The following is a 12,482-nucleotide window of genomic DNA, read 5'->3' as shown; positions in this document are numbered from 1 at the left end:
AGATGGACCAGTGGGCTGAGGAGTGGCAGATGGAATTTAATTTAGATAAATGCGAGGTGCTGTATTTTGGAAAGGCAAATCAGGGCAGGGCTTATACACTTAATGGTAAGGACCTGGGGAGTGTGGCTGAACAAAGAGACCTTGGAGTGCAGGTTCATAGCTCCTTGAAAGTGGAGTCACAGGTAGATAGGATAGTGAAGGTGGTGTATGGTATGCTTTCCTTTATTGGTCAGAGCATTGAGTACAGGAGTTGGGAGGTTATGTTGCGGCTGTACAGGACATTGGTTAGGCCACTGTTGGAATATTGTGTGCAATTCTGATCTCCCTCCTATCGGAAAGATGTTGTGAAACTTGAAAGGGTTCAGAAACAAATTACAAGGATGTTGCCAGGTTTGGAGGATTTGAGCTACAGGCGATGTTGAACAGGCTGGGGCTGTTTTCCCTGGAGTGTCGGAAGCTGAGGGGAGACCTTTTATAGAGTTTTATAAAATCATGAGGGACATGGATAGGATAAATAGACAAGGTCTTTCCTTCAGTTAGGGGAGTCCAGAACTAGAGGGCATAGGTTTAGGGTGAGAGGGGAAAGACATAAAAGGGACTTAAGGGGCAACCTTTTCACAGAGGGTGGGGTGTCTATAGAATGAGCTACGAGAGGAAGTGGTGGAGGCAGGTACAATTACACCATTTAAAAGGCATCTGGATGGATTTATTAATAGAAAAGGTTTAGAGGGATATGGGCCAAGTGCTGGCACATGTGACTAGATTAGGTTAGGATATCTAGTTGGCATGGATGAGTTGGACCGAAAGAGTTTTCTTCCAAGCTGTATATCTCTATGACTCTATCTAAGAATATTTTTTTAAAATCTTATCATAAATGAAGAATTCAACATTTTTCCCAACAATGACCTTTACAGACACACCATGCCAATGAAGTATCGCTCTTCTATTCATTCCAAAATTTCTCACACAGCTGATATTCACCAGCTATCTTCCTGTTACTGTCTGTCTCTAATATACAGACATCAGCTAACACAGTGACTTGCCTAGTTAAACTTCTTAAAAAGCCCTATCTACTTGAACTATTAAAAATAATTTAAAGACATCGTTCCAGATCTGAAAGTTTTGGGAATTCTGGTTCTGATAGCTGCCCCATACCTGGTAAAAAATCTAATCTCCTAAACCGAAACCTTATTGTAGCACCTGGACATCTGCCTTCTCTGTGTTTTATTAAACATGAAATTCAATAATCAACAGTAATTATTACATTGGTAGCTATTTGAGTTAATTAGTTTAAATCCTACGATTACTTTAGAGGACTGTTGTAAATAACTTTCTGAACCTTGCCTGAAAATAGAAATCCCATTTTGCACCACTTTAGAATCCAAATTCCCAATTAATGATATCATATTGTAAATTTTCATCATTTTTCTTCCCATGGAAAGGTATTTTTGAGAAGCACTTACATTTTCTGTCACCATTTTTTCTCATTATTTCTGATGACTAACAATATGATTACATCGAATGCACAGGAACCTCCATAAAAATAATTTTACACCAGTCCAATTTGATATTGAGAGTTTTCTTAAATATTTGCTTTTGTCAAAGTATCTGATATACGATTATCTTTCCCTGAGATACCATTATCTTTTTCTAAACCATACAGCATTTATATGGTTGTAGCATTAAAGACCAGTTAATCAATTATCTACCCCACCGCCCTTTGGCCGACCACTTCAACTCCTCTGCAAGTCCTGAACCACCACCACCACTGCCAAATCCAAGCCACCTGAAATCTGAAGGAAGAATGCCTCCTCTTCTACCTTGCGACCTTCAAACTCTACAGCATCAACGTCGACTTCACCAGTTTCCTCATCCCAGGTCCAACCTTCCAACTCGGCACCACCCTCTTGAACTGAGTTCCACCTGTCCATCTTCCTTCGCACCTGTCCGCTCCATCCCCCAGCCTACCTTATTAACAATCACACTACCCTGCCTGCCTCTCCATCATGATCCAATACTTTCCCTGTGCTTTTACAGGCTATGTGACCAGCCCTGCAGGATGTAACATTTTCAGAACAGTGTACAGGTCATTCTGTTACAACCCATGTTTCATCAATATGAATTTACTGTAACACCGTTGACAAATTGGGGATGCTGTTTCTAAAGTGCAAACTTTTAAAATGTGTGTTGGCTGTAACGTGATTACAGCGCCGACACTTTGATCGCTGTTTCTAAAGTGTGATTTTTCTGTAACTCTGGTTTTGCATAAGAATGCAACCATTATGTTAAAGAAGAACTGACTGTATCTGAGCAGCGAATCATTTAAGGAACACAGCATCAAATAGAAGTGATGTCCTATCTATTTGTGCTTGCTCAATAATGTAGTACACTTCAAAATGAGGGAGACGTTGTTTCCACTTACGTGGCATTTTAAGATCTGAGGAGTTCGGTACTGGTGTCGTCTCCTGTGAAACATGCTGTAACTAATTTTAGGTCCTGTAACTAATTTTAAAACCCCTAATCTTACCCAATATTTAGTTGCTTCTTTCCAGTTAGCTCACACCCAAAGAAACTTTCTGATCCATTCTGCAAATCTTTTTTAGTACACATTTGATTTACTGCAAATCTGTTTGAATTACTGTTCTTAGCTGCATTTGGGCAGTTCTGTTTAGGATTAATTTTCTGGAATTTATAAGAATGTTTTATTAAGGAAGTGTTCCTGTTGTTTGGCCAAATCCATGTTTTCCTGCTTTCAAACTTTGGGTTCTAAAGAGCATGTTCATTCATGCTTCAATAACTGCTCATGCCTCTTAAAATACCTGTTTCATCTTTGCTGGAAATTTGCTAAACAACAGAAATTGTTTTTATATTTGGCTGACTGTTCAAACTACGGATGATATAGTAAGGGAGGTGGGGCAGATGGTGGCATGATGGTAGTGTCATGGGACTGGTAACCCTCTATGGGCTTGCTGAGATTGAGGGCCTCAGTCTGACAAAGGCTGTCGTAAAGGTCCTGTAGGAGGAGGATCTCCCCCCTGCTCTGCATCCTGGGGCTGGATCTCAAATCGCCCACTTCCAACTGAGTGAACAGTCAATCCACTTTTTAAACAAACGTTGCTCCAACTTAAAATAGCCACAAATTATCTGGTCATCATTTCAATACATTTTCACAACAATTTCCTAGCCTCTGACCTGCCCTTGTAACCACTGTATTTATGTGCTGTTTGAGTTTTTGGTCAATGGTAATCCCCAGGATGTTGATAATGGGGATCCAGTGATGGTAATGCCGTTGAGTGTCAGGAAGCGGTGTTAGCTTGTCTGTCTCTTATCAGAGATAGTCATTGCTTGGCATTTGTGTGGCATGAATGTTACTTGTCACTTATCAACCCAGGTCTGAATATTGTGCAGATCTTGTTGCATTGGACAGTGTCTGTATCTGAGGAGTTGTAAATAGTGCAGAACATTGTAAAATCATCAACAAACACCTCCAATTCTGATGTTTTGGAGCACAAGTCTTCAGAACTATATGCTGGGATGTTGTCAGGGCCCATAGCCTTTGCAGTATCCAGTGCTTCCAAATGTTTCTTCATTTCCTGAGGAGTGAATCAAATTTAGTTAAAGGCTGGTATTGGGATGCTGGGGACTGCTGGGGGAGGCCAAGATGAATCATCTAGTCAGCACGCTGATGAAGATTGTTGTGAATGCTTCAATGGGCGGCATGGTGGCTCAGTGGTTAGTACTGCTGCCTCACAGTGCCAGGGACCCGGGTTCAATTCCAGCCTTGGGTGACTTCTGTGTGGAGTTTGCACATTCTCCCCGTGTCTGCGAGGGTATCCTCCGGGTACTCAGGTTTCCTTCCACAGCCCAAAGATGTGCAGGTCAGGTGAGTTGGCCATGATAAATTGCCCATAGTGTCAGGCATGAATGTAGGGGAATGAGTCTGGGTGGTTACCCTTCGGATGGTCAGTGTGGACTTGTTGGGCCAAATGGCCTGTTTCCACACTGTAGGGAATCGAATCTAATCTTTATCTTTTGCACTGATGTGTTGGGCTCTTACATCATTTGAGGATGGGATATTTGTGGAGCTGCTTCCTCCAGTGAGTTGTTTAATCGTCCACCTCAATTCACAACTGGATATGGCTGGATTGCAGAGCTTAAATCTGATCTGTTGGTTATAGGATTATTGATTTCGAAGCTCCTTGGATGCTGCCGGAACTGCTGTGCTCTTCCAGCGCCACTAATCCAGAATCTGGTTTCCAGCATCTGCAGTCATTGTTTTTACCTTATTTAACTCTATGATTGGCTGCTTATGCTATTTGGCACACAGGTAGTCCTGTTGGGTAGCTTCACCAGGTTGACACATTATCTTCAGTTGCTGCTCCTGGTATATCCTCCTGCATTCTCCATTGAACCAGGGCTGATCCCCTGGCTTGATTTAATGGTTGAGTGGGGGATATGCTGGGTTTTGAGGTTACAGATTGTGTTGGAGTAAAATCTTGCTGCTGTTGATGGCCCAAGCGCCTCATGGATGCCCAGTCTTGAGTTGGTAGATCTTGTTCGAAGACTGTCCCATTTAGCATGGCAATAGTGCCACACAACACATGGAGGGTACTCTCAATGTGAAGGCAGTACTTTGTCTCCATGAGGACTGTGCACTGTTTATTCTTACTGATATTGTCATGGACAGATGCATCTGCAGCCAGCAGATTGGTCTGGTATGTTTTTCCCTCTTGTTGGGTCCCTCTAGTCAAGCAGCTGTGTCCTTTTAGAACCTGACCAACTCAATCAGGAATGCTGCTGCTGAGCCACTCTTGCTGGTGGATGTTAAAATCCCCCACCCAGAGTACATTTAGCACCCTCTCCACCCTCCATGCTTTCTGCAAGTGTTGCTGAACATGGAGTTCTAATTCATCAGCTGAGGGAGGATGGTAGGTGGTGAACAGCAGGAGGTTTCCTTGTCCACATTGACTCCGGACCCCATGAAGTCTCATGGCTTCAGGTTAAATGTTGAGGACTCCCAGAGGAACCCCCCTCCTGACTGTATGCCTTAGTGCTGCCACCTTTTGCTGTCTATCTGGTAATGGTAGTGTTTGGGACATTGTAAGGTATGATTCTGCCAGTATAACCATGTCAGGCTGTTGCTTGACTGGTCTGTGAGACAAATCTTTCGAGGTTGGCACTAGCCCCCAGATGTTAATGAGGAGAACATTACAGGGTTGGAATTTCCAGTGTTTCGGTCAATGCCAGGTAGATTTAATTTTTTTGTTGAGACCTTGCTGTGTTTCTGGAGTCACATATTGGCCAGACCAGTTGAAGACAGCAGATTTCCTTCCCTGAAGGACATTAGTGGGGTTTTTTTGACAATTCACAACGAACAATTTTTTTTTCAGGGATGATCAGATTGTTAACTCTGTCATGGCAGGATTTGAACCTGGATTGTTAGGTTATTTGGGTCTTTGGAGTAATCAATAGTGTAGCAATTGATAGCACCTTTCTATCACATGACTGACTAGGAAACTTTCCCTCTCTCTTATATAGACATAGCATTTTCCTTTCTCGTTTACAAACGGTTTCCGTGCACCAGGTCCTCACAGTGACACTTGATCCCTGAGCTCAAAGGTAAGGATATGAAGGAGATGTGGAGATTAACGTGTGAACTGGAACTCTCCGATTTAACAACGAGTTCGGGGGAGGGAAAAGGTGTGGTGTGAGTTGCAAAATGGTGTTTTGGTTTCTCCAATTTCACATGTTTTTTTTCTCTCTCTCTAAAGTTGATCGATGAGTTTGAAATGAAGATGTCAACGTCTGTCCAAAAATATTTTATTCTGGTTTTCGGTTCGCTAATGACCGTTCTGGTGTACTTTCTCTTTCTGAGTGGATCATCGATCAGGTACAACTTCTTGTCTGTCTGTCACCCTCTCCCTCTCTCTCTCTGTGGCTGTTACTGACCTGCACTGTGCAATATTCCTTTTTATCCAGTCTGTTCCCTCGCTGTTCCTAACGTGAAACTAAATCAACTTCCTAATAGTCCCCGGTCCCTGTTCTGTTCGGTTATTTCAATCCGTTCACCCGCTCAACAATCGGATTGTTATTCGTTATTTCCAATCATCGACCTGCGAATGTTTCTTTTTATTGTAGTTTGCGGATAAATGTATCTCCTCCTCTTCAACCCCACATCAAAAAAAAAGTTACTGTTAACATTTCTCCCCATTTGTGTTCCATCTGTTCCGTTTTTCCTTTGTTCGACTTGATTTTATGTTTAAATGTAATTTATTTTTCGCAAGAACCAGGAAACGGTATGTTCCCGTTCAGAGGATAAGTCCGAAAAGTTTCTGTGTAGGGAGAGATGCCGCGTTACTTTGTCCACTGCTCAATCTGAAATCTCTGTCTGAGTTATAGACATTTTGCAAGTTTTCCATTGGAACAGGGAAATGATGAAATGTTTCCAAATATAGAGCTGTACCCCCTGCTGCGGATATACCTTTTGGAGTTGAGAGTGTGGTGCTGGAAAAGCAGAGCAGCATTCCAGGAACAAGAGAATCGACGGTTCAGGCATAAGCCCTTCATCAGGAGCACCACACTGGACGACTCTGATCTATCCAGTATCTGCAGTCCTCACTTTCTCCCTGTATTCTTAGGGTGGCATGTGGGCTCAATGGTTAACACTGCTGCCTCACAGTGCCAGAGACCCAGGTTCGATTCCACCCTCGGGTGACTGCCTGGCTGGGTGGAGTTTGCACATTGTCCCTGTGTCTGTGTGGGTTCCCTCCAGGTTTCCTCCCACAATCCAAACTTGTGCAGGAACTTGTCCCATCATGTTAGGCGCATTAGTCAGATAAAAATGGGTCTGGGTAGGTTACTCTTTGGAGGGTCGGTGTGGACTTGTTGGGCTGAAGGGCCTGTTTCCACACTCTGGGGAATCTAATCTTTTTAAAAAAAAGCATTGCAAATTGTTTCTAGCACTGAAAGATTTTGGTACCTGCAGCTCCTAACCAGCCTGTTGATAGATTCCTGTTTATGTTCATTCTGAACTGTCTACATCAACACAGGAGGTTGCTCCAGCAACCGAGATATCCTGTAAACTCTGCGACAACCCAACATCATCAAGCATGGGAGTAAATGTCAGCCATTCAGCCCATCAAGTCTTCTCCATTTTATGAGATCCTGGCTGATCTGATAATCCTCCACTCCACTTTCCTCTTTTTTTTCTTTCCTCCCCCCCCCCCCCCAATTTCTCACTAAAAATCTGTCTATCCCAACCTTGAATATTCTTAAAGATTCAGCCTTGATGGCTATCTGCAGAAAAGAATTCTCAGTGCTACAGCGAGTCTCAGTGCAAACTGAAAGAACAACATCTCATTTTCCGTTTAGGGACTGCACAGTCTCCAGGACTCTAATGAATCCGCAGTAGTCCATGAGACTATTAATTATGTTCCGAATTGTATTTTTTCTCACAACGTCCCAGTCTCTGAACTTAAACTAACTGGTCTGGTGTTGCTTGCCTTATCTTTACAGTCTTTTATGAGCAAATACATAATGTCAGTAATTCTCCAGTCCTGGGGCATCTTCCCCAACTCTAGAGACGATCATTATTCTGGTGATCTTTTGCTCATTGTAATGCCAGTAGAGACAGAGGAAGAATGTCTGCTCTGTAAACATTCACAATGTTTTGAGGTCTTGGTTTACCAGTGGTCGTGCAGTGTTGAGCTGACTCTAAAGCTTATCCTTCCCATGATTCAAATGGAAACATGTCCTCTCACTCATAAAGCAATTTTCCAAGGTGCGGTAGGAAGACGGTTTTAGATTACTGTCAAATTTTGGCAGATGAAAACGTTGCTCGTTTTTTTTTTGTTGGTCAGATTGTAATAGTTGCACAGTGACTTCATTGTTTGAATCTTCCAAATGATCACTAGATGTTTGGATTGCGTTTCAAAAATAATTAAACATTGTTGTCCCTTTGCATTTCAATAGTCATAAAGATGTACAGCACGGAAACAGATCCTTTGGTGCAACTTGTCCGTGCCAACCAGATATCCTAACCTAATCTCGTCTCATTTGTCAGCACTTGGCCCATATCCCTTTAAACTCTTCCTATTCATATCCCCATCCAGATGCCTTTTAGTTGCTGTAATTATACCAGCCTCCACCACTTCCTCTGGCTGCTAAGTACACTGTTTCTTTTTCAGAAAGTTCAAAATGACCAAAATATTTTGTGTTCTGTGGAACTTGGAGTCATCTGCATTTGCACATCATGATGCTGTACATGTGGGCGCTTGTTAGGGGTGATGTATCATGTGTTAATGGATTAGTAGTCTCAGGCAAGATACTGATTATCTTTGAAACTGGTGGAGCAGCTTCTGCATGAATAAAAATAATGAATTTGATGTAAAGATCGCATATCTACCAGTTGGTTCCTTCGAATGCGGCTTTGGAAAGAAGAAGAATTAATGAGTTAAAATCTGTGCTGGTTCAATAAGTTGAAGGTCACTTGATATGTTTTTTTTTAGTGTAAGTCTTCATTGTTTCTTCATAATGAATGACCGGACATTGTTTTCCTTGAAGCAGAGGAGACTTGGGGAGGCCATGATTGAGATACCTAAAATTGAGGTTTGTTGACAGGAAGAAACTCTTCCCTTGATGAGGGATCAATGAGGAGAAGGCATAGATTTGAGGTAAAGGGAAAAATCCTTTCATCCTGAGGGTGGTGGGAATTTGAAATGTTACCTCCTGCAAGGGTGGTAAAGGCAGGAACCATCATAGTGAGTAAGGATCTAAAATCTGAATTTCGGCTGTTGTCAGGAGCAACCATTTTAATGCATGCTTTTACTAGCTACAAAATGGCTTCTTAAGGCAAGTAACATGAAATAACATAACAAAATGGCTTCTAGGAGCAATGCCATCTAACTCTGCTGAAAACTGCATTCCTGAACTAATTGAAAGATGAGCAAACAATGCCCTGTTCATCGTATGAATTAACTAAGCAAGATAGGACATTATTAAAGTATTCAAATTGGCCTTGGAAACCAGGTGGCAAGAGATAAAGACGCGAAAACAAGTTAGTTCCTAGGAAATATCATTGGCTTAATTTTATGTTTATTTATCACATTTCATTTTATTGGATTCATTTTGCAATTAAAGCTGTTATCTTTAAGAGACCTATAAAAAGTTGTCTGTGTTTTTAAGATTGCGCACAGCTTTTCCAGAATACACAGGGGAGTTTAACCTCTGTGTTGCTGGATAACCTATGCCCAGCCCATAATAAATTGTTGAAACTTGCTGAAGCAGACCGCATTCCTGTTGATTATTTGACTGATCGTGGAATCGAGAGACCCCTCTTAGGGGGTCGAGATCTACAATAGCACTTGAAGTATTTAGGTGTTCACTTGCAATGCCAAAATAAAACTATGGGCCAAATGGGATTAGCAAATTAAATGCTCTTGTTTTAACTGGCACACACTGAATGGGCCAAAGGGTCTTTCCCTGTGCTGTAGATCTCCATGACTCCATTGTATCCATGGCAATGAATGGAATCTATTAATGGTAATCTGTTTCTTCTCACAATTCAGTACCGTTTTGTTACATTTTGCCACGGCATTGGTTGCCCTGGTCCCGGTTCAGTTGTTTTCGGGGAAAGAGAAACTGATAGAGTAATGAAACTCGCCCAGGGTTTCTTCCAGTGTGGTTGGAGAGTGCGGGAGAGTTGCTCCTCCTCTGACAATCTTCAATTTGTGGGAAATGTCCTCCTGCAAGGAAGGAGGATGATGCAATGCTTTGTGTGCTGTGTCCAAAATGTCAATGTTGGGGGTGGAAGGGCTGCAGTGGTGGGGGAAGAGTGAGAATAATTGGAAAGAAGTGTGCTGTTGCATTTGCAGGAGATTGAAAAGGAACTTTGAAGAATAAGGCAGAATAAGAGACTAATGAGCTGTCGTGGAGTCCTAGAGATGTACAGTATGGAAGCAGACCCTTTAGTCCTACCTGTCCCTGCCGACCAGATATCCCAACTTAATCTAGTCCCACCTGCCAGCAGCCGACCCAAATCCCTCCAAACCCTTCCTATTCATTTACCTATTCAGGTGCCTTTTAAATATTGTAATTTTACCAACCTCCACGACTTCCTCTGGCAGTTCATTCCATACATGCACCACTCTGTGTGGAAAAAGTTGCCCCATAGGTCTCTTTTTATATCTCTGTTTCTTTAAATAACTATTTTAAAATCTGTGCCTTTTTAATAGCCCACCAGTCTGCCACTGGAAGACTGATATTCCTCCTGGATTTTGAACACCTTTTTTTAAAAAGACCTTTGTCCATCTCCAAAATCCCTCTCCCCAGCTCTCAGTGCTCCCACCAAGATCCACATCCCTCATCCACTCTTTGTAAACCTCTGCGTTCTTTAAAGATTCTCTACCTCTCGCAGAAAGTGGCGAAATTTCACTATCATTAAGTTCAGTGGAAATTAAATCAGGCCGTTCTGGAGCAGGTAGTTAATCGTGATGCCAACTTTATGGTTGTACCAAGTCTTAACAAAAAAAATTCCTACCTCCTGAGAAACTCCTAACTCTCAAACTGTCTAGGTATACCAGTGTAATCAGATGTTTGAAAAGGTTCATGTGGTAATATTAAATTTATCTTCAACATAAGCAAATATGAGGATTAATAAAACAATACTATAGACTCATTAATTGAGAGCAATTGATAAGGTTCACAGTATCTGACAGGATATTTGGTTTCTATCATGGCTGCTTTCAGACAGCCTGCATGTTATGGGACAAATGTATCAAATCTAAAAGGTGTGAGATTGATGGGTTAAGATAGCACACCTACCAAAAAAAATGACATGGCATCATATCTTAGAAAAAGATATATTCTGTTAAGTTTTCTTGTATTCTGGATGACTGAGACATCAATCCTTTAGACAATTCTCCGATTTGTATCAGTTCTTTGAAGGTAAGGATATTTTCTTTTGTTAAGGAGGCTAACAACGGATACAGTATTCCAGGTGTGGTTACAGCAAGGGTCTGTACAGTTTGGGAAAGACTACCTTATTGACCCTTCATGACAGAGACTAGAATATAACGTGATTTCCAAATTGCTTGCGCTAGACCTGCGCTCTAAGACCAATTTATCTATTTTATCTGTAGCCGTCTGCTGTTATGTATTGATTTGCCAACTTTTCATGTCATCAATTACTCCAGCATGATCTCTATCTAAACTAAATTCCTTAATTTCACTGCTTTCTTTGGCTCCTAACCACTTGTGGAATGGTTTCCTCTATTGTACCCACTGTACACCAGTGACTGTGTAGCCAAAATTGAAACAACGCCATCCACAAGTTTGTTGATGACACCACTGTGGTGGGATGGATATCAAACAACCATGAGTCAAAATACAGAAAGGTGATAAAGGGCTTGGTGTAAAGGCACAATGGTAACCCCCCCCCCGCCTCTCTCTTGTGCACTCTCGCTGTGTACCCAGTGCTATATCTGAAATAACCTATTTACTAGTTGAGAGAGTAGTGCTAGAAAAGCACAGCAGGTCAGGCAGCATCCGAGGAACAGGACAATCGATGTTTCAGGCGTAAGCCATTCATCAGGAATGAGGCCAGGCTTATGCCTGAAATGTTGATTCGCCTGTTCCTCAGATGCTGCCTGACTGGCTGTGCTTTTCCAGCTGGCAGATGTGGTGCCAGTCAAGCAGGTTGCTTTGTCCTGGATTGTATCCGGCTCTTCGAGAGTTGGAGCTGCTCCCTTCCAGGTAAAAACAATGACTGCAGATGCTGGAAACCAGATTCTGGATTAGAGTGGTGCTGGAAAAGCACAGCAGTTCAGACAGCATCCTTGGATGCTGTCTGAACTGCTGGGCTTTTTCAGCACCGCTGCTCCCTTCCAGCCAAGTAGGGACTATTCCATCACACTCCTGACTTGTGCCTTTGCAGATAGTGGCTTTGGGGAGACCAGAGGTGAATTTCCCACTGCAAGATTGCCAGCCTCTGACCTGCTTTTGTAACCATGGCGAGTCCAATTCAGATTCTGGTCAATGGTAACTCTCTCCAAGAAATCCTTTAGTGAAGGATTCAGCGATGATAATGCTGTGGAATATCATGGGGTGATGACTTGATTCTCTCTTTGCTGGAGAAATGGATATGGATTCATGAGGAAATAAGAGCTGCAAAATGCAACCTAAATCTGAGATTGAGGATGTGTGAGACACGGTCAGGGGGCTGGGGTATCTGCCCAATGCCATTTGTATTTATTTACAATTTGTGACAAAAATTGTTGAGCAAACAAAACTTCTGAAAAACTTTTGATTTTGGAACTTACGCTTTTTTTTTTCAATTACAGGTTGTTCTGTTATAACATGTATATCGTCAGCGTGAATTCACTGTAACACACTTGATGAATTGGGGATGTTTCTAAAGCGCGAACTTTTAAAACGTGTGTTGGCTGTAACGTGATTACAATGCTCGACAGTTTAAATGCTGTAAC

The 12,482-nt window shown here is 42.1% G+C and overlaps 1 protein-coding gene across 2 annotated transcripts in view; it reads left to right on the top strand.

Annotated features, from left to right (window-relative positions):
- The window catches only part of LOC140464080 (alpha-N-acetylgalactosaminide alpha-2,6-sialyltransferase 2-like), a 105,558-nt gene that overhangs the window by 41,814 nt on the left and 51,262 nt on the right, over positions 1–12,482 (top strand). The window contains exons 2-3 of one of the 2 annotated variants that reach the window (XM_072558770.1): positions 5,539–5,619; positions 5,772–5,890. In XM_072558770.1, the coding sequence (XP_072414871.1) occupies positions 5,790–5,890 (101 nt within the window). In that variant the 5' untranslated portion in view covers positions 5,539–5,619; positions 5,772–5,789. The remainder of the gene's footprint in view (positions 1–5,538; positions 5,620–5,771; positions 5,891–12,482) is intronic. The other variant, XM_072558771.1, reaches the window with a different exon arrangement.

The sequence above is a fragment of the Chiloscyllium punctatum genome, chromosome 39, assembly GCF_047496795.1.
Source record: "Chiloscyllium punctatum isolate Juve2018m chromosome 39, sChiPun1.3, whole genome shotgun sequence".
NCBI classification, from domain to species: Eukaryota; Metazoa; Chordata; class Chondrichthyes; order Orectolobiformes; family Hemiscylliidae; genus Chiloscyllium; species Chiloscyllium punctatum.
The sequence above is the reverse complement of the archived record's forward strand: the minus strand, read 5'-3'. Positions and strand labels throughout refer to the sequence as shown.